The following is a 23,672-nucleotide window of genomic DNA, read 5'->3' as shown; positions in this document are numbered from 1 at the left end:
AATTCTAAGCAACGGGTCAGAATCTCGCAGCTTTTGGCTGGAGAACGGATATGCTAACCACTCGGCCAACCAGGCCATTTTACTTACTACATTGATCCAGCATAAAATTCAAACCAGATTATAAGTGTAAACAAAAATCAATAATATTTAATTTTCAAAGCTAATGTTTTTGCTTCACATTTTGTACTATTGTCGTCAATTTTGTACTATTGAATATTATCATACATTTCCACAAAAGAACCTAAAACTTCTCCTATATTATATCTAAGCGAATCTAGTATCAGCAATGTCGGATTAAGGAGAAGGATGACCGGGCACCAAGCTAACGATTTGAGCAAATAAAAACTTATGAACAAAATTGGAGTTTTGCCTTTAATTTAATTAAAATAGGCAATTTAATCAAATTACCAAAACATTGTATGGATTTGCATTCAATTCTTAATGATGAAGTAGTAGTGACATAAATTTTTCTCTGATTTGTATAGGTTTAGATTAAATGTTGAATCTACTTTCAACACTGTGAATGAATTATACATTCACTGTACATTACGCGTGAATTACACATTCACGCGTAAGGTCTGTCACACAAACAAGGCCCATATCTCGCTTTGTAATGGAGGTTAAGCCGGATATACCTTCGCGCATCACGTTCTAACTGACGAATGCGCGCTGCATCTAAAAAAGAAACCGTAACAGAACGCTCCGGGAGAGCGACATGCTCGTTTAGTGATTCTGACAGCTGTATATGACACAGCGAAAAACAACTTGCAGTTTTTGCTAAATGTTATTAAAATTCACAGTATTTCTTACAATATAACGCTAATATTAAAATGTTTTTATTTTATTTTTCTGCTCACTTCAGCGTATCGTCTGCTTACCGAGTTAAGTCGGCATGGATAAAGGTTCCTCAAGTAACTGACGGGAATCGAAACGGGTCTTTCCAACTAAAGGGCTTCGTCTATACTGACTGAGCTACGTAGGCTCGTTCGTCTCTCTTTGACCATAAAATAGTTCTTTATTTGTGCTTATTCTCTAATCACTGTTATCACTGGGACAATTCTCTTTAACTTTTGTTGGTTCAAACCATTCTCTAATTTGAATAGTTTATTTGAATAATCATTGATAACCAGTTGCTTTGAATCAATGATTATATAATTATTGAATAATTATACATCTTTTCAATATTCTTCCATCATCAGTAGTATTTATTTTTATCGTCATCCTCAGTTATTCAACTGTTGCGAATAAATGACTTTGTTATTTTCTTTATTATTTGATATGCTGCTATGTGGTTATTATTTTTTTTTTCGAACGTTATCTTCAGTTTCTCTGTATTCTCTAGATCAGCGTTTCTCAAACTTTTCCTACTACTGAACACTTCACAAATCCTAAATTTTAACGGAACACTTTGGTTAGAGTCGAGTATCATCAGTCTCGTATTCAATGTAAAACTAAGGACACACCATCGTTGCAGCAGGCTGTATCGCATCACAAAAATGGGTTACAGCGCACACTACAGACGTCTTGGGCCCTATCGGATCGCATTGACCTTGCTTATGACCGCACGTTTCCTAGAATTGATACCTCAGTACTTCACTCGTGCTCGGAGGTGTCGACAACCGCGGGTGGCTGAGTTAAGGCCAATGCGCGCTGGCCTTAATTTAGCCACCCGCGGTTTGAACATGTTTGAACTTGTCACAGCATTTAAAACCACTCTAGGCTCATATTAAATTTGATAATTTTTCACGGAAAACTGGTCTTCCACGAAATATATTTTGGGAAACGCTGCTCTAGATGACTACTAAGTTTTTTTTGCATGCGTTATCTATTTTTTTCCTGTCTATTTGTCTGTCAATTCAGATAATTACACTGATAATTTCACCATTCAGATAATTTCGAATATTCCGATTTAGTCTAATCTCCTCCGATATTGATACAACATTTTCTATCTAAAATCTTCTAAGCTACTTCAATGAATATCCGTAAAAACTCTTAGTAAGAGTCATTACGATCAAGAGAATGAGCAGGGATTTTGGAAATGGAAGCAATATTTGCTTTAAACAGCTCTTGGGTGGTTTTTGATTATACAGTAGCGATCAAATTCATTTCTGATTTTGATTTGGATTTACCATTTTGGTGAGCTATAAAATAAATATATCTCAAAGAAATTGTTCAAAATTATATATTTTTTCTCAGCACTCTTTTTCCATAACTTAAAGATAAAATACCAATGAGTGTGGTTTTGGTTTAGGTGCTGTTTAATGCGATTTAAAAAGGGGTTTAAGGAAACAAGTACAGAAAAGGAAAATGTGGGCGAAAAAGGAAAACTGCACTTACTCAAGATCGGTTACTATTTAGGAAAAGGAAAATAAATCCAAGATTGTCTGCTGTAGACATTGTTGGCATCTAGTGGAAGTAATGTTTCTGACATGGCAGTCCGTCGAAGATTGTTGGAAGCAGAAAGGACTGTCCACAGGCCGATGAAGAAACAACTATTGAGAAGGTTATGCAGAAAAAGAGGCTCCAGTGGGCAAAAGTGTTACAAGATTGGACTGTTAAGAAGAAGGAAAGTCATTTTCTCAGATGAAAACGATTTCTTTGTTAAAGTATCCAATGTTCGCTAATCAGCTGCTGAGAAAACTTCTCCCACCCACTTTCACAAGCTCCTAAATCCCAGCTAAAAAGATGTTCTTGGGTTGTTTTACACATGATGATCCAGGATCACTTCTGCCTGTTGTCAGTATGATAAAACCTGACCAATTCATAAAAATATTGAAGAAAATAGTGGTCCCACAGATCCAGAAAGAAAAAGAACTCATTTACCAACAGGATCTTGTTCCATGCCACACTTCAAAAAAAAAAAAAAAAAGTGAAAGAGTTACTCAAAAATCAAGCCATCCAATTGCTTCAGTGGCCACATAACTCTTCTGACATTAACCTAACAGAAAATTTTGGGGCACACAGTGGAAAAGAGACTTGGAAAATGAAATTGTGATACAAAGGATAACTTAATACAATCCATTATAAAAGTATGGTTTCGAGATGCAGAAATAAGAAAAATGTGTTTCTACGTTGGTAGATCCGTGCCTGAGCAAATTAATGATCTTATTGACAACAGGGGAGTTCATATAAATTATTAGGTAAGGTCGAAGTTTAATTTTTATACTTATTTTCTTGCGAAGCTAAATTTTTTATTTAAAATATCAGTGTTCGGATTAATTTATTCGCAATTCTCCGCCTATAAATATAAATTTCATATCTTTGGGGACGATGGTGCCCCGTATGAGATCATAAACTGACAAGAGCAGATATTTCTCTTTCACTTCTCTGCCTTTTGGCTAAGATACGAGTGTAGTATATGTTCTTATCAGCTTATATCTTATACGGGGCACAAGAACTGCTGTTTGAAAGGCAGTGAAGTGTTTGGGATTTGCTCCACCTTTGCCGCAAGTTTCCTAGTATTGTATAACTACAACCTCAGTCCCCTCTGGTTACCGCTTTTCGACCTTATATTGTGTGTACACGCTCTAGATCGAGGTGTAATTGGTCTCTTTTTTATCGAGGTCAGTAAAGTTCGAAAAACACTGTAGTAGATGAAACACATTACCTGATGTAAGAATACTCAGAAGTACTCCCCCAGTTATTGGGAATTTCAAGCAGCAAGAAAAAGAAGTGAGAAATGAAACCAAACATCCTATCTTAAGTGTGTTTGATTTGATTTCCAGTTTACTACAGTAGTGTTCTCATTTTAGTTAATTATTGGTCAACGGCAACACCAACATTATTTCAAACCGAATATTTTTAGAAATTATGAAAGCTCCGTAAATTTGACCAGAGAGCATACAAGAATTCAATCCTAGGCATCAAGTTGCTTGCCTAAGACTTCATTCACTTCTTAAAAGACCACGAGCGCTGTCCAAGCGGCCGTATATTCGCCTTTTATTAGTGTATTTGATAAAGGGTTCACCGACTTGACAGCTGTTGCGAAAGGTTGATTCTGTTCAGAGACCAGGCAAACAGGGGAGAATGTTGGTCTTGAAATTCACGCTTGCTCTTGTTATCATTGAAAGAGTGAGAAGTATGACTGAAGCGGAATAATGAATTACTGACCATTTAAAACTATATATTTTGAAATTTATGTACATTTAATCATACAAATACAGCATTTATTTTACTAATGATATTCTATCTTTTTCAATTTAGCTACTTGAACACAAATTCTACCCCTACGGTTCTTCTTTATGAACTGGTCAATAACATCGTCATAAAAAGTTGGTTGTAAGTTAATTTTCCCAAGCAAAACACACACATTTGTAAAGGCTACCAAAGCTCACTGGCTAGAGCTACTCTGACTACGTATGGCCTTGTGTTTAAGGCGATGGGAAGGGAGCGAAAATGGCTATGCGCGCGCATGAAATCACAGTGCTGCAGCGAGGACCTGAAAGCTCCTACAACCGAGCAAGCCAAGGTAGCTTTGACTAGACGAGCAAGCATCGGCCTTCGATACAAAACGCAAAGCTCAATTATTGCCGCGCAAGCTTAAGACGTCTTCTGTCTACAAAAATAAAAGCCTAAATGGAATGCTTATAAATGCATGCATTTATTAATAAATAAATATTACTTCTTTCTCAATTAATGAGCTTGATCCATGCTTGCTTTCTCAAATAGCAAGCATGGAAAATTCGCCACTGCAGGCAAAAACTCCCATTCAATACTAAAGAAATCTAACATCAGAGAAGTGTATTTTTCTTAAATGAACTCTCGGTCGGTGTGTAAAAGTAATTAATAAGGAAAGAGCCAGTATCATTTTGTCCCGAAGCGAAACCGTTTCGCTCTTTTTTTTTTTTTTTCTTAATAAGTAAAAAGTTTCATGCCGAATATAGTAACTATAAAAGAATCGGCGACTACTAGCGTAAGCTAAAGCACGTAGTACAAACTAGGGCAACTCGCAGCATGTGAGATTTAATATCCGCTTAATTTAAATAATGTTTACATCGCCGAAATGAAGCCTATTGGCTCTTTATTTTAAATAATTTATGGGTGCACCCTTTTGACAACTCGTATAGCAGAGTGTATAAGTTCTTTTCGCTATACTCTTAGTATTATATTATATTTGGTCTAGCTACTCACTGATGAGATTTCAATAAAGATCGAAACCGGTCTGGGTAGTAACCTCCCACCATAACATAATGTATAACATCATACATCTCCTAGGAGATGGGTTTTACATTATGTGAAATACTAAGAATAGCGATCAGAACTTTCTTCACCTTTGTTGCGAGTTGCCCTAGTTTGTTCTACGTGCTTTAGCTTACGCTAGTAGTCCCCTATACTTTTATAGTTACTATATTCAGCATGAAACTCTTTGAGTTGCTTATTCGGTTTTAAAACAATGTGGGATTTAATATCCCCTTAATTTAAATAATGTTTAAATCGCCGAAATGAAGCCTATTGGCACTTTATTTTAAATAAGTAAAAAGTATTAATTGTCATCGCTCGATGGAGCTGTTGTAACTATGGATTCTGGAGGCGTGTGTGCTTTATTTACAGATGAATGCTTTTAGCCAGCTGGATTCGTTTTGGAATGTGCAAGTAGTGTTACATTAATAGAAATGGCGGCAATCAACTTTGGTGATGATCTTGTTCGTGATTATTTGTTATACAGGGGTTTCATGGGTGCCCTGAAAGCCTTTGATGCCGAAGTCAAAGTTGATAAAGATAAAGGCTTTCGTGTAAGAATATGTTGTATTATGTGTTTTAAGGTTGTTTTTTACCAACATTTTATAAGTCGCATCACTGCGTGTGACTTACGTTTAAATAATTTTTTGTTGTTTCAGTTGAAATACTTTTTTTACCCCTCCAGCTTTAATAACTCCTCTCGTTCCGAAGTACTACGGTTACTTCTTCCCCTCCCTCCTGAAACCGATGTTCCACAATGAATCCAGAGATTATATGACGAATTCGTTATAGTAGTAATAAGCTCTTCAGTGGGTGCTTGAATCTTCTTATATTTTAGTTCATAAACTCTTACGCTTTCCCCAGCTTTCTATCATATCCCGTTAATTTGATCACAACGTATGTTTTTAATCTTTCTTTAATGAAGAATAATTTTAATATAATTACGACTATTATAGCCTGTTTTTGTTTAGGAGTGCCCCTTATTTTAATACACTGGCTAACAGGCTAACAGTACTCAAAAAGGGGTGTATATATATATTTAGGGTATTATGGGTGAGTATAGAAGGCAATTATGGCAGAATAAAAAGAGGTGGAAAAATTTTGTACATACCTTGTTTTTGGTTCTATGGTGCCTTCCAATTCCAAAATCTTGCTGAAAGTTGTTTATAAACGGGGGGGGGGGGAAGGAACATGGGGTGTGTGTGTTTTGACGCTTGAAATAAGTTTGGAAACCCGGGTTACTATTAATAATATATATATTATTTTGTTTAGGGCAGCATTTTTTTTTTGTGTGTGTGTGGGGGGGGGGGAAAGGCGAAGGGTATCCTTATGTGGAAACTGGGACAGGGGTTAACGGGGTATGGACCGTTTCGGACGTCGTCTGACCGTCATCGGAACCTTGTCAGAATGAAACCATTGTCTCATTCCGACAAGGAATGAAGCTTAAAAATATTTGTTGTGCAAACCAAATTGACTCAGTATCTCTTAGAGTATTATTTACTACAATGTATTTCACTACTGGGAGTAATGATCTACAGCCCAGTATGTTTGTCTTATCTACACAACAAAACATGACCCAACTATAGGAAGTGACAGCATGATGTTTATCTGTAATTTGCAGTCGGTTGTAATTTACCACTTTTGATTCAGAAAATTAGCACTGCACATTTTGCTTCTTTTTGCGCACATTTGTTTATTTGCAGTTTCATCCTTTTATTGTCGTGAAGATTTCTAGTTTTTTTTCTTCCCTTCCTACTTTTGATATAGTGATGTATTAATCTGTAGTCCTAAAAGGTCGGGCCCACCAGGTATATCCTTGGCTTTCTGAACCATAATCGTAGGATAAGGTGTAAGTAATTTTGGCAGTTGACTTATATTAATAATCCATTGACATCAGTGGAATCTGTTATACCATGCACATCTTTGAGTTAAAGAGTTAAAAATCAATAAATATAATATATATACTATTGTATTTATCTAATGGCTTGCACATGAAACTTGGACAGAATAATAGAATATTTGACTCCAGTGTATTTCACCTAGTGTTATCTGGACATCATCAGGAGAGAAGGTTGTTAACCACATTCAAAACCCAAGTTGCAAGGAATGAGTCATTTAGCTTGTGCTTACTTGCTCATACCTGTCACAGCTGAGTTTAAAGGAAAATGCTCCATTAGAGTTCAAAAGTAAACAATAATTCACATACAGCTTATATAACCTATTCATTATTACTAAACAATAAATAATGTGAACAGTTAATCCAAATTATTTCCCAAAATTTGAAACAGGCATGCAGTTGATCAAATTTAAATCTATTGCAATGAAGAATCTTGGTTTGATTCCAAAAAAACACTGTAGACTGTCAGTGGCATGGTAAACAATGCAGGACTCTTCAGATTAAAATAATTTAATGTAATTCTGATCGTTTTCGATTTTAGTTTCATCAAAATAATGAAGTTAACGTCATGACAGCACTAGATAAATGTCAGGTAAGGAGAGCGGTGGTAATTTATCTTTCGTGCATGATAGAAAAGAAGACACTTTGAGCTACTTTGAAGGTTGCGTATCTTGTGAAGAACCCGTGCTATTTGTTCCAATGTTCCTTTAAGGTAGGGTATGGAAACTTTTTTACAACAGATTATAGTTTGGTTGAGGTGATCTCTATTAGAAATTTTTTGAATGGCAGCCTGGTTATATCCACTAGTAGTCAAGGTGATTTTTATTTCTTTCATTTTAGAAACTATGGACTTTTACAACCGTGTTATAAATAACTATTTTAATTTCCTGATATTCCAATCTTCATATTAAGGTCATGACCTCTAGTGAAAAAAAAAAAAATACAGATAAAATTAATTAAATATTTAGAAACTACATCAAAGCTAAATTCTGTTTAAGATAACATGGGAGAAACATTCTTTCATATAGATAGGACATCATTGTTACTGTAAGAAAACTATTTTTAACATGACAATTGTTACATTAGATTTAAGATTCTGGATTATCTACAGTCCTGTTTATAGTTAGCTCCTAGGAAGAAAGGTTCCGTGGTTAGAATATGTGCCTTCCATATGCTTGGGATTTTTAACCCCTTAATTATTGTTTAGATTGGAGTGGTTGATAAGAATCTCACAGGCTGCCTTAAATTTGCCTTCATTCCATGTTTTGGTGTGATGTAAACAACTGGTGCTTTCCCAGTCAATTCTCTGTAAAGTGTTCAGGGCATGATCAGAAAGGCCAACTTCACCATAATTATTATATTTAATGTGTCGTTTATGTTCCTTTTGTCTGATAGGAATTGTGCATTCTGTTTCCCCTATATATGATAGATTACAAGTTTCAATAAATGCAGTATACTCCAGGGTGGGCCAGCAGAGGGAGTGGGTCTTTGGATGAGTTGAGTAAGCTTTTTAATTTTGCAGGAGGTTTAAAGGTGGCTTTGAGGTTGTATTTCTGTAGTAGTCTGTTTATTTTATCTGATGTTCCTTTAATGTAAGGAATGGTTATTGTAGTCTGGTTTATCTTTGTTTTTTGTTGAGGTCTTGTAGAGAATTTTGTTAATAGTGTTTTGACTGTAACCATTTTTTAGAAAAGTATTGCTGATAACTTTAAATTCGTCTTTCAGCACTTGTTCATTGGAGCAGATCTTCAAGGCCCTGTTTTTTAGAGTATTAATGACACCTATTTTTTTGTTTCGGGTGGTAGTAGGAGTTTGTATATATATATATATATTGGCCCGTATGTGTAGATTTCCGCAAACAGTGAAGGAAAGACTGCCAGAAGGAGGATAGATGCGTGACAAGTGTATCTAGAAATGGAAATGTGTTTTTGTTTTTCAATCTCAATAGTGAACTGTATGTGTTTGTGTTGTTTGTTTAGGTGGCTAAGGAAAGTGTCTAGTGTCTGAAAGCCATGGGGGCCAGATTGTGAAAACATCACCAACGTATCTAAGCCATGCTCTAGATTCCTCTAAAATAGAGGCATCTAGAGCATATTGCTCAAAATGTTCCATATAAAAGTTAGCAATAATGGCGAGCCTATGGCTGTGTCTTTCTTATTGTAGGTAGAAAGCGTTTTGCCATACAAAATAACCAGAACGTAATTATTATTATTATTACGTGACACATCCAGGGAGTCCGAAGACTCATCGAGGGAGGAACACCTACTCTACATCACTTTGTCTCCACCACTAAATCCACTAACTACTTCAATGCCATCTACTGCCCACAACTGGTATTTCCACAGACAATCGCAAACATCCATGCCCACAGCAGGATTCGAACCCTCAGCCTTTCGGCTGGAGAGTGGATATGCTAACCGCTCGGCCAACCAGGCTGGCATAATACATATTATGCCAGGCCAGCATAACACATGCACAAAGAGCGCTGTGATATCTGAAGGGAATTTGTTCTGTAAAAGGATTGTGTCATTCAGTGGGACATCTGTAAAGAGGGCAGAGACGTCAAACTGACTAATAAATTTGTTGGAAGTTTATTTCCAACTTGGTTAAAGTATAATAAATTTAGCTTAATCCTTTATCCAAGCGTAAGCAAACAAAGTTTGTTCCTGAATTATACATTGGTCATACATAACTGGTAATTAGCTTACGGAATTAACAACGCATATAAAGTATATTAATTAAAGGCAACTTTAATGAATAACTTCTATATTTCGGCAACGTCATTGCAATCTTCAGGAACATAAAAATATGGTATGTGCACGCAGGCACTAACAAAAGCAAATGAGGAAGAAGGCAAGAAACTAATATTGTTCCTAAAGTCCTAATGGTGCCCTCCGGCGGGCTAATTTGGTTGTCTTGGCCGTTGGGCTGAAGTTCTCATAATGTAAGTCTCCCAAATTTGGGGTAGTTTCATGCACCCAAATTTGTTGAGGTTTGGAATGTTTTTTAAAGCAGCTGATGATTCCTTGAATAATCTTTCGTACTTAAACTTGCTGCGGCGTATTATTTTAGTTTTCTTCCAACGAATTCTATGTTGGGTATCTAAGACATGGTCTGCCAGCCCAGAGTGGCTCTACTGGTGAAACCAGATGTAATCTTTGTGTTTTGAAATCCTAATATTTGCTGTCCTGCCTGTTTGGCCAAAGCAGGACAATTTGCAGCTGCACGGGACCTGGTATACATCAGGTAGGTCTAGGGGAAGTGGTTGGTCTTTGGTAGAGCGGATAAGGGATGCCAACTTTTTATATGGTCTATAACAAGAAGTAAGGTGCTATTTTTTGAGGATATTGGTTATTTTCTCAGAGGTGCCCTGGATGTAGGGGATGGTGATAGATTTAGTTTAATCTTTATTGTGGAGGGGAGGGGGCATGTGGTTTACTGGTTTTAGTATTTTTGGGGGGTTATAGCCATTGGCTAAGAAAGTGTTGAGGATATGGTTTAGTTCAGTGGTTAGGGCCTTGTCATCTGAGCAGATTAATTTTGCCTTGTTATATAGTGTTTTTATAACCCCATATTGTTGTGAGGGGGGGGGGATTGCTGGTGAATGTATCTGCCAGTATGAGTGGGTTTTCTGTAAACAGAGAAACCAAAGATCCATCAAGCTGGCGAGTGATTAAGTGTCTAGGAAGGGGAGGGTGTTTTTCACCTTTTTTTTCTAAGGTGAACTGGACTCTGGGGTGTTGGTTGTTTAAGTGTGTTAGGAAGGAGTGTAGTGTATCTGAGCCATGTGGCCAAATAGAATTGCCGTGAGGCAATTCGTAGTAAAGGTGGACGACCAAGCTCTCATCACTCCTTGTCTCAGTATCTCCCATAATGCAAAATGCATCTCCTTGCAGACATGTATAATGCTATGCATTAAGGGAAGGGCGAATACCCAGACTGGTTTTGACCTTTATTGAGGTCTCGTCAGTGGGATCCAGACTCAGAGGTGGTGATACTAAGGTGGAAGCGAAGGAGAAGTCATATTAACCTATACAAGTTGCCAAAAGGTGTCTCACCTTATTATTAAATTAGTCTGGATTTATTTATCTTTATCCTATTTTCCACTTGATTAGAGTATAATAAATTTAATTTAATCCTTATTCCAAGTGTAAGCAAACAAAGTTTGCACCCTTTAGTTTCTTCAAGACTGAGGCAATTCGTAGTAAAGGTGGACCAAGCTCTCATCACTCCTTGTCTCAGTATCTCCCATAATGCAAAGTGCATCCATCTCCTTGCAGACATGTATAATTATTATTATTATTATTATTATTATTACTACGGGCTACTCCAGGAGTCCTTAGACTCATCGAGGGAGGCCCTAAACATCATGTTCACACAGCTGTTCAACATTCTCACAGTATCTATCATACCTTGCCTTGAACTCGCTCACTGTCATAGCACCCACAACAGACTCTGGCAGCTTATTCCACTCATTTACCACTCTAAAAGTAAAGAACCCAGCTCTAACACCCCTGCTAACCACGTTCTTGCCCAGCTTCCATGGGTGTCCCCTAGTTCTCCCACCACCAGTCCTGATCTCAAAAATATCATCTGAATTAATCCTATAGAATCCTTTTAGCAATTTGAATGTCTCAATCATATCTCCCCTTTTCCGCCTATCAACTAGTTTCTGCAACCCACAAATCTTCAACCTGTTCTCATATGGTTCATTCCATAGACCTGCTATCATCTTAGTCACTCGCCTCTGGATCCTCTCAACCTCATCCCCATCAAGAAGGAACCGAGGTGACCAAATCTGGGCACATTAGTCGAGATGAGGTCTTATCAGGGCTCGGTACAGAGGTACAATAACTTGTTTTTCTCTGCTCGTCAAGGTATTTTTCAACAACCAAGTGAGTTGATGAGCTGATTTAGCTACTTTCGCAATGTGCCCCCTAAACTTCATCTCCCTATCCACCAACACTCCCAAGTCCCTGGCCTCATCAATCTCTTGGAGTACAGTTCCGCCAATGTGGTATACTGCTGCTAATCTTTTCACTCCGAAATGCATAACCTTACATTTTGTCACATTAAATTGACATCCATTCTCCTTAGTCCAGAACTCCAATCTATCTAAGTCATCTTGCAAGACTTTGACATCTTCTGCATTCACTATCGCCCTACCCAACTTTGCATCATCAGCGAACAAATGAACTGTCCCACTTAGACCCTTCCCTATATCATTAATGAACAGATTAAACAGCAGTGGTCCAAGAACAGAACCCTGTGGCACACCACTAGTCACAGGCCGTTTTTTGGACTCTACTCCTGAATAAACTACTCTTTGATATCTCTCCATCAACCACCCAGCTATCCATCTCACCAACCCTATATCCATTCCCATATGTTTTAGTTTATGGATTAGAATTCCATGTGGTATCCTGTCAAACGCCTTTGCCAGGTCCAGCAGTATCACTGTAAACCCATTACCCTTATCCAGTTCAGCCGTAACCTTGTTATAAAACTTGACCATGTTACTGAGGCATGATCTACCCTTCACAAAGCCATGCTGTCCTCTGTACAGTATCTCATTTTCATCAATCCATTCCTGTATTTTTCCCTTGACTACTTTCTCCAAGACCTTGACAACGACTCCTGATATGCTGATCGGTCGGTAATTTGCCACCATACTCTTGGATCCTACTTTATGCAGGGAAACTATTTTCCCCTCTTTCCACGCCCTCGGGACTAAGCCAGACCCGAGACTCAGATTAAACAACATGGTCAAGGGCACTGATAATTCATTAGCTGCTTCATGCAAGACCCGTGCCGGTATACCATCCAATCCCACAGATGTATTCACATTAAGGTTCTGTAATAGACTATTCACCTCCACTTCATTCATCACAATTCCCATATAAACTAATGGTTCCTTCATTTTTTCAACGTCACCACCTGGATGATATACTTTTGCAAAGTGCGCACTCAGTAACTCCACTATATCGACTGGTTCAGTGAACTCTTTACCATCATCATTCCTTAAAATCATTTTGCCATGTACAGTTTTTTCTTGCTTGCAGCATATTGAAAGAACTGTTTGGGATTCTCTTTTGCTTGCATAGCTAGTTTCCTTTCATAATCGGCTTTTGCTGTTTTTACCACACTCGTTACCCTTCTGGCCTGTACTTTATACCGTTCGTGTGCCTGCAGGTCAACCCTTTCTTTAAATTCCCTCCATAGTTGTTTCTTTTTTTGCAGCTCAAGCTTAATGGTGTTATTCATCCATTTAACCCCTCCTTGTTTCACTATTCGGACCTTAGGTATACAATCAGCCATAACCTCCTGTAAATGCTCTTTGATCACTTCCCATGCTCTATCGACGTCCAGCCCTTGCAGTTGTACATGCCATGGCACTGATCCAAGCAATCTCCTAAGCTTGTCATACTTGCCAGCACGGTAATTCCACATATACTCTGTCTTAATCACAAATTTCACACCTTTAGCCACCTCCCAGGTCAAGACCTTATGATCACTCACCAATAGGTGGCAACATGGTCATATTCATTACAGTCAAATTCTCAGATACTATTACCAGGTCAAGCACTCTCACACCCCTAGTATTTTCAATTACATGCTGTTTCAGATAGTTATCCCTTAATAATTGAATAAAATCCATTTCCTTCCTCACATGTGTCCTCTCCTCCTTCCAATCAATGTTACCATAGTTGAAATCCCCCATAATAATTACCCTCCTTCCACTCATTTCATCAATTTGTTTATGCATACCATCTCCACCATCTATTCCATCACCTGGTCTATAGCAGCACCCAACTGTTTATTTTATTCTGCCAGTGTCAATCTCACACCAAATAGCCTCAAATGAACTCCTTTCACTATCCTGCAATACTTCAATTTTCCTTGGCTGCAGTTCATCAGCTATCATCAATAACACCCCTCCCCCAATTTTATTCTCTCTGTCCCTCCTAAACATACTATAACCTACACATTCTATCCCACTAACTATATCATCTTCCGTCAGCCATGTTTCACTAATGCCAATAACCTGTGGCCAGGAAGAGCCAATCAAGGCCAAAAATTCTTCCTTCTTGTTCCTAATACTCCTGGCATTAGTATACATGAATTGCAGTGCATTAAGGGAAGGGCCACTACCCAGATCGGTTTCGACCTTTGAGGTCTCATCAGTGGGAGCCAGACCCAGAGGTCGTGATACTAAGATGGAAGCAAAGGAGAAGTCATATTTACCTATATGAGTTGCCAATAGGTGTCTCACCTTATTATGAAATTACTCTGGATTTAGAGAAAGATGTTGGAAGTTTATTTTCCACTTGGTTAGAATATAATAAATTTAGTTTAATCCTTTATCCACATAAAAGCAAACAAAGTTTGCGCCTGTTCGAAACCGGTCTTGGTAGTGGCCCTTCCCTTAATGCATAGCATTATTCATCTCCGTAAGATGCGCTTTGTATTATGGGAGATACTGAGAAAAGGAGTGATGAGAGCTTGGTCTACCTTTACTACGAATTGCCTCAGTCCTGAAAATATTTCAGGTGCAAACTTTGTTTGCTTACACTTACATAAAGAATTAAACTAAATTTATTATACTCTAACGAAGTGGAAAATAAACTTCCATCTTTCTCTAAATCCAGAGTAATTTAATAAGGTGAGACACCTTTTTGGTAACTCATATAGGTAAATATGGCTTCTCCTTTGCTTCCACCTTAGTATCGCCACCTCGGGGTCTTGCTCCCACTGACGAGACCTCAAAGTTTGAAACCAGTCTGGGTAGTGGCCCTTCTCTTAATGCATAGCATTATACATCTCCGCAAGGAGATGCACTTTGCATTATGGGAGATACTGAGACAAGGAGTGATGAGAGCCTGGTCCACTACGAATTGCCTCAGTCCTGAAGATACTTCAGGTGCAAACTTTGTTTGCTTACACTTGGATAAAGGATTAAACTAAATTTATTATGACTAATAAATCTTTGTCTAATGTAATGTCTTTGATTATGTTTATGAAGTGTTGTGTGTTTCTGATATAGGAGGGGGAATGACCTACGAACTCTTTGAGTGTTGCTGCTAATTTGTGCCTAGGTGATAATTCGGGCTGTCTATAACTTCGACTGTCGGCCAGAGTGGTGTGTTTTGTTTGTGTATCTTTGGTAGACTGAATTTATTCCCCACCTATTGTTAACTTTTATATAGAACGTTTTGAGCAACATGCTCTAGATTCCTATCCTTTAAAACTCAGTCTGGTTTAGATACGTTGACGATGTTTTGCAATCTGGCGCCATGGCCGCTAGACACTTTACTTAGTCATCTAAACAAACAACACAAACGCATACAGTTCACAATTGAGATTGACAAACAGAACACACTTCCGTTTCTAGATACACTTGTCACACGTCTTCCTTCTGGCAGTCTTTCCTTCACTGTTTACTGGAAACCTACACTTATGTTTACTAGAAACCTACACTTCATATACACAAACTTCTACCACCACCCAACACAAACTAGGTGTCATTAATACTCGAAAAAAACAGGGCTTTGAAGATTTGCTCCAATGAACAAGTGCTGAAGGTCAAATTTAAATTTGACTTTCAGCACTTGTTCAAATTTAAATTGAAGTTATCAGCAATACTTTTAAAAAAAAAAAAAAAAAAAATTGGTTACAGCCAAAATACTACTAACAAAATTCTCTACAAAACCTCAACAAAAAACAAAGATAAATCAGATTACAATAAAACTAACCATTCCTTACATTAAAGGGACATCAGATAAAATAAAATGAATACTACAGAAATACAACCTCAAAACTACCTTTTAACCCTTCTGCAAAAGACTCACCCTGGAGTATACCATATTTATTGCACCTGTAATCTACCATATACAGGGGAAACAGGATGCACAATTCCTATCAGACAAAATGTGTTGTTTACAACACATTAAATATAACAACTATGGTGAACCTAGCCTTTCTGATGATGCCCTGAACACTTTACGTAGAATTGACTGGAAAAGCACCAGTTGTTTACATCACACCAAAACATGGTATGAAAGCAAATTTAAGGAAGCCTTTGAGATTCTTATCAACCACCCCAATCTAAACAATAATTAAGGGGTTAAAAATCCCAAGCATATGGAAGACGCATATTCTACACATGGAACCTTTCTTCTTAAGAGCTGACTATAAAAAGGACTGTATATAATCCAGAATCCTAAATCTATAACAATTGTAATGTTAAAAATACAACATCATTGTTACTGTAAGAAAACTATCTATATGAAAGAATGTTTCTCCCATGTTATCTTAAATAGAATTTGGCTTTGATGTAGTTTCTAAATTTTTAATTTTAATTTTATCTCTATTTTTTTTTTTTTTTCGTTAGAGGTCATGCCAGTAGAATAACCAGTGATGAGATCATTTGTTTCTTTACTTACTGTGTGAAATGTAACTCAGCTTATCCTTGTATATTTGTATATATTCCAGGCGATGACCTTAATATGAAGGTCGAAACATCGGGAAATTAAAATAGTTATAACACGATTGTAAAGTCCGTAATTTCTAAAATGAATGCTGATCACCTTGGAACACTAAAAGAAATTGTTTTTATTTCATTTAATTCTTGTAACAGAAGGGAATCAGAGGAACAGATTGCTTGAGATCTGTGTATAAAAGTTTTGAACATGAATTACCCATTGCATGATATTTATTGGTAATTGTGTTTTGACTGTTGTCAACCAATTGCTTCTCTCCAGATTGTATTTGTAACGTAGGATACATTATATTGAGTTAATAAATTCTATCCAACCCTTACATTGCTTTAAGTTGTAAGAGGAACAAGTATACCAAATGTACTTTTCCCTTCTATGTATTAGTTCTAATGGCCTGTTACAGGAGTAACTTGAGCCCTTCTAAGTTTTACCTGCCCCGAGGTTAAGGTGACTAGCCCTGTGCCTCCCGGTATATCCTGTGGCTGTAGCTCGTGTGTTAACCCCCCAACGGGCCACGACGTCTATAGACGCCCTGATAAATCTGGATACGAAGCTCTAAAACACGTTGAATAATATGGATAAGAAGTTCTATTTGGTGTCACTATTTCATCCACATTGGCCGGTAGAGAGGGTAATGGGAACTGTTTGCGGGAGGAAAAACCCAAGATAAACTGAGGTAAAAAAACCTGCTGTCCGTGCCCAAGACTGGCTAACTTGGCTGTTTGAGAAAGATCCTTAATCTCTTCACGTCAATGACGGGAATTGAAACCAGGACACTCCTTTCCCAGTCATATGGTTGGGAGGTGCATAACCACTAGGCTAACTGTGCGGACCTACCAAATTTACTGACCTTAGTTTTTATGTCTAAGAAGAGTTCTTAATCATGCAAAGAAATATTCAAAAATATTGCTGTTTTCTGACCTCCATTAAGTCCATGATTCAGCATGGTAGATCTGCACTGCCACAACTCATTCACTGGTTGTGCATTCATCAGGTCCAGATTTACATATAAGCTAGGAAGTTATAGCTTTGGATCTCACATTAGGGCCTCTTTCAGTATAAATAACCTAAAATTTACTTGGCAGGGGGGGGTGGAGAGGCTCTAAAAGTTAGATTAAGAACCACAACCTTAAATCCAACTGCACTAATCACCCTCTCAGCACTGTATTATGTGCTCATCATTCACACTTCATACAAAATATTTCACTTCTCTTCTCATGCTCTAGTTATACATGGTGTCCACATTGAACCTACTTAGTTTAAAAAAAATGGTAAAAAATAGAAATGTGAAAATGAGTAAGGTTTGGGCTGTTCCAAAGACTATAAATTTTTTTTTTTTTTATAAAAAAGTTGGTGAGTGTTTCTTCTCATTTGTACATTTCGACACCATGGTCCATACACTTTAGCAGCAACACGTTGAAACTAGGGAGGTTCATAATAAATTAAGTTTAATCCTTTATCCAAGTGTGAGCAAACAAAGTTTGCGCCTGAAAGTATCTTCAGGACTGGGGTAAGGTAGTACAGCACCAGGTCTACTCCTTGCAAAGGTGGAGCAAGCTACCAACACTCCTGTCTCAGTATCTCCCATAATGCAAAACACATCTCCTTGCAGATATGTCTAATGTTATGCATTAGGGGAAGGGCCACTACCCAGACTAGTTTCGATCTTTATTGAGGTCTCTTCAGTGGGAGCCAGGCCCAAGTGGAGATACCAGCCAGAAGCATTAGCAAGGTCATCTCTACCTATAGGAGTTGCTAAATGGTGTATCACCTTTTTAATAAATTACTCTGTTTTTCGAGAAAGATGTTGAAAGTTTATTTTTCACTTGGTTAGAATATAATAAATTTAGTTTAATCCTTTATCCAAGTGCGCGCAAACAAAGTTTGCGCCTGAAAGTATCTTCAGGACTGGAGTAAGGTAGTACAACACCAGGGCGACTCCTTGCAAAGGTGAAGCAAGCTACCAACACTCCTATCTCAGTATCTCCCAATACACCATTTGGCAACTCCTATAGGTAGAGATGACCTTGCTAATGCTTCTGGCAGGTATCTCCACTTGAGCCTGGCTCCCACTGAAGAGACCTCAATAAAGGTCAAAACTAGTCTGGGTAGTGGCCCTTCCTCTAATGCATAACATTAGACATATCCACAAGGAGATGTGTTTTGCATTATGGGAGATACTGAGATAGAAGTGTTGGTAGCTTGCTCCACCTTTGCAACGAGTAGACCTGGTGTTGTACCACCTTACCCCAGTCCTGAAGATACTTTCAGGTGCAAACTTTGTTTGCTCACACTTGGATAAAGGATTAAACTAAATTTATTATATTCTAACCAAGTGAAAAATAAACTTTCAACATAGGGATGTTCAGTGTGGAAACCCTTTAAATCAATAAGGTTTATTGATTTAAAGAAATCAATAAACCTTATTGATTTATTATTATGTGACACCTCCAAGGAGTCCAAAGACTCATCGAGAGATGGCGCCTACTCTACAACTTTCTCCACCATTCAATCCACCAACTACCATCGTCTACTGCCCACCACTAGTTTTTTTGTCTGTAAATTGCATGTTTTCTTAAGGCCGATTTGTCTGGATGTGGGATTGAAAACCCTGCTACCTCTGTATGAGATCAGCTAATTCACCTTCAGTTGGAAAAAGCCATGTAAAGATTCCTCTCATCACGACAAGAATCAAACTTAGGCCTTTTCTAATCGAAGTGTGCAACGTACTGTCTTTCTTCAAATTCTGCTACAGAGTCGCATTTATCTTGTGAAAAATCTCTTCTACATTAATCTCCACACACACACACAAAATAAAATACCTCCTCCTATCTATGAAACTCTGCAAATGGCATTTCCTCAATCCATCCTGATACCCACATTCTAGATACCTAATATCATAGTTGCTGTGTTATAGATTACTCTCTTGAGAAGGGCCATGATTGTCAATGAGTGGATGAGAAAGATTGTGTAGGTGGAATGGTGTGCAGCTTATAGATGTATGGAGTAAATTCAATGGACTAAATGATTTATATATATATGCCTGTTGGACCATTTGAGTGTTTTGAAAGTAGATTTTTGGAGAAAGTGTTGTTTAACAAGTGTTTGAAATGCAAAGCCAGGGAAACTAGAGATATTAAGGGGAGATGTGGTCAGGAAATGTATCTTGCCACCCCTGGGATAAAAGTGAGTACAGAAATGATTATGTAATGCTGAATGTGATTTCACAGGTTTCAAATTCAAATGGGTTGGTAATGACATTATATAAGGGTAACTTGTATGCCACCAGATCTCAGTCCTGTCTGATCTCTTGCAAGAAAGAGCTCTCATGCCTCCCCTTACCTTCAGTAATACTGAGATATCCAAACATGATCAGATTTCTTTACTCAGACTGACCTGCACCTTTTGATCTTTCCTGGCACAACCATATTTCAGCTATAGCTTCTGCAGCCACCAAAAAGCTTGGTATACTTTTTTGCACATGACACTACTTCACACCTTCATAGCTGCTAATTATACAAAGCCAAATCCCACCCACCCATGGAATATTGCTGTCATATTTGGGATGGTGCACCAAAATCCTCTAAGAAAGCTAGATTCTGTCCAGAAGAAGACAATCTGGCTAATTAATGAACCCTCTCTCTCACAGGTATTCAGTTTCTGCCTTGTGCCTATTCTACAGATACTTTCATGGACAGTGCTCTGCTGAATTGGCCATTATTATTCTCCCACTCTCTTCCAAAATCATTAAAACAAGAGCCACTGCCAACCAACACCCTTTTATAGTCCATCTTGAAATTCCCCAAACCAACTTCACTGTCTCCTCTTTCATTCCATCTACTTCTGTCATTTGGAACAGTCTTCACCACTTTGCCTTCATTACAACCCTCAGCTGTTGAAGCAAAATGTAAACAGGATTTCACGTTTCTTCTATTCCTCTTTCCAACGCATGGTTCTAATGTGCTATAGGTCATGTGGCCTTTTGTGTGTGGATCAGATATATATCATCATCAGCCATTGTCAATCCACTGCTGAATGTGAAGGCCTTTCCAAGATTACTCCAAAACTGTCTGTGGCTCTCTCCTCTCTTCCATGTCACTCCTGCAAATCTGATATCATCAATACACTGTGATTTAGGTCAGTGTCGTGGTCGTTTTTCCTCTCGTGGAGTCCAATCCAGTACTTCTTTGTCCATGTTGATCATGTCTTTGAGCAATATGCTCAGACCATTGCCACTTCAGATGTTTCACTCTTATGTCAGAAACTTTGGTTTGATTTTTTGTCTATGTATATTCCTTTTGTGATCTGGTCTTGTGATACCAAGCATACTTCTTTCCATACTATTATCTTTTTATCTTTTATCTTAAATTAAATTTTATCTTAATTTTTGAATTTCCTTTGTCTTTAGTATCCATGTTTCACAGCCATATGTCAATATGGCTGTGAAACGTGGATACTAAAGGTATCCATTTGGTTTAAAACTTTTCTCTTCAGGCATAATAGTAGTTGGCTTTTGAATATTGAATGTAGTTTTCCAAATGCATCGTGCATCTTTTAATTTTGTCTATGATATTTTGTTTGAAATCTGTTGTCCTAAGTATATGCAACAATCTACTTGTTTAATTTTATCATTATTGATTTTTATTATTTCTGGTTGGACATAACCATTGAACATAACTTGGGTCTTCTTTAGGTTTATCTTTAGTCCAGCTGTTTTGCTAGCAATTTGGAGTTCTTGGATATAATTCACAAGCAGTTGAAGTAAAGATAACTATCTCGTCTGCAAAGCTTAAATGGCTTAAATATCTTCCATTTATCTTCAATCCTTTCCTTTCCCAATCAAGAAGTTTGAATGTGCCTGCCTTGGGCATAGATGTTGTGATTGAAAAATTATAGGCATCAGTTAGACCTTGTTGATAGAAAGTGATATAGGTATGGGGATAGAATGGTATTGTATTTTCAGGTAGGATAGAGGAATAGGAGTGCAAGTTATTTAGGGTTGAGTGTTTGGAATTACGACACCGCAACGAAAGCTATGAAGCTTCACAGTGTATTATTGCCGGCCTGGTCAGCCAAGCACTTAGTGAATCTGCTCTCCAGCCAAAAGGTTGTGGGCAGGGCTGCATTTATACTTTTGGAGGCCCGAGGTGCAACATCATTATGAGGCCCTCAAAAATAAGCATTTTAAGTTCATTGAAAATAAAAGTCAACATTTCCATAATAACTCATTTTAATAACACAATACAACATTGGTATATATATATTACTTAAATTAAGGGGATATTAAATCCCACATAGTTTTAAAACCGAATAAGAAACTCAAAGTATCGGCGACACTAGCGTTAGCAAATGCAAGTGATTGGTATATATATATATTTGCATTTAAAAAAAATATCACTATTTAGTCTTGAGCAGGATAAAATTGAATTTCATATTGAAAAGAATAACATGTAAGAAAGTTTTAAAGCGAATAAAAGTTGAGCAGCTCTCAGATGTGAGCTGTAGACTAAAATACACAAAGATTATTGAAGGAAAAATGAAAGAGTTTGAGAACAGGAATCAAACCTTGGAGATTCATTGGCAAACTCTGAAGAAAACATTGATTGATTCTGCCAGAGAGGCATGTGGTGAGGTTGTTTGTAAGGATAAAAAAAATCAGAACTCCCTGGTGGACACAGGAGGTTAAAGAGGCAGTGAAGGAAAAGAAGAAAGCATACCAAAAGTTCCTGTCAAATAAGTCAGCTTGTGCTCTTAGAGAATATAGAGACAAATGCAAGAATGCTAAACACTGTGTAAAACTAGCTAAACAAAAGTCATGGGAGGACTTTGGCAAGAATATAGAAAATAAATATCAAGAAGGTGGCAAAATATTCTGGAGGTTGTTGAAGAAGCTTAAGAATGGAGGAAAGAGTGCTATAAAAGGAATTAGAGATGATAAAGGTGACATGAAAACGGGAGAAAAAGATATCCTTGAAGTATGGAGTAATTACTTTGAAAAACTGCTAAATGAAACAAGCAGTGATGACAGCACAGTGGTAAAAAACACTGACCAGGCATGCAGTCAGGAATACATATCCATACTAGAAGTAGAAAAAGCCATCAAAGGCTTGAAATGTGGAAAGGCAGCAGGAGTAGATGATATTCGACCAGAAATGCTGAAGTATGGTGGTATAAGAGTCTTACAGTGGCTGCACTGCATAGTTCAGAAAGCCTGGACAGAGGGACGAATTCCCGATGATTGGAGTAGAGCTCTCATAGTACCCATATATAAAAAGGGAAATAAAACTGCATGTGAGAATTACAGAGGTATTTCCCTACTGAGTGTTCCTGGCAAGATCTATGCAAGTATACTTGAGAAACGGTTGAGAAGAATTGTGGAAGAAAAGCTTGGTGAAGAACAAGCTGGATTCAGGCCAAATAGAGGCTGTCAGGATCAGATCTTCACTTTACGACAAATAGTCGAGTAAGCATGGGAATATAACAAAGATCTGTATTTAAGTTTTGTCGATTTGGAAAAGGCATATGACAAGGTGCCAAGAGAGAGAAGCTATTCAATACGCTGCAGTTATATGGTGTCAATGGGGCATTATATCAAGCAATGCTTAGTTTTTATTTGAGTTGTGAGTCAGCAGTTAGAATTGAAGGAAGTACAGGAAGATGGTTTAATGTTAAATCTGGTGTGAGACAAGGATGTACATTATCCCCTCTGTTATTCATTATCTATATGGATCACATTATGAAGGAATGTGGTATTAAACCTGATATCAAAATTGGAGATGTTAATGTCAGCTCTTTGCTTTATGCGGATGATGTTATACTTCTAAATAAATCCGCTACAAGTCTGCAAGATTCTCTGACTAAATTGAATAGCTCTTGTAATAGATATGGTATGAAGGTCAGCAATAAAAAGACAAAGACAATGAAAATAGGCAGAATTATTGAAAATGTCAACTGTGTTGTGAATGGAGAACCTGTGGAACAAGTAAAACATTTCAGCTATTTAGGCACGATTTTTACTGAAGATGGTAAATTAAATATAGAAATAGACAACAGAATCAGCAAAGCTGGTATGGTGAGAAGTCAATTGAATAAATTCATAT

The 23,672-nt window shown here is 37.5% G+C and overlaps 1 protein-coding gene and 1 pseudogene across 1 annotated transcript in view; both read left to right on the top strand.

The window, feature by feature from the left end:
- Nucleotides 1-3,318: 3,318 nt before the first annotated feature.
- Nucleotides 3,319-3,486, top strand: LOC150106814 (U2 spliceosomal RNA; annotated as a pseudogene).
- A 2,040-nt stretch (nt 3,487-5,526) lies between these two features.
- The window catches only part of LOC150106813 (WD repeat-containing protein 91), a 324,316-nt gene continuing 306,170 nt past the window's right edge, over nt 5,527-23,672 (top strand). The window contains exon 1 of the mRNA XM_090392727.1: nt 5,527-5,732. Within this exon, the coding sequence (XP_090248853.1) occupies nt 5,613-5,732 (120 nt within the window). The 5' untranslated portion in view covers nt 5,527-5,612. The remainder of the gene's footprint in view (nt 5,733-23,672) is intronic.

Source organism: Typopeltis vanoorti, chromosome 5 (assembly GCF_054136105.1).
Source record: "Typopeltis vanoorti isolate ZY-2024b chromosome 5, IOZ_Tvanoo_1.0, whole genome shotgun sequence".
In the NCBI taxonomy this organism is placed as follows: domain Eukaryota; kingdom Metazoa; phylum Arthropoda; class Arachnida; order Uropygi; family Thelyphonidae; genus Typopeltis; species Typopeltis vanoorti.
Note: the sequence above shows the minus strand (reverse complement) of the source record. Positions and strands in the feature narration are given on the sequence as shown.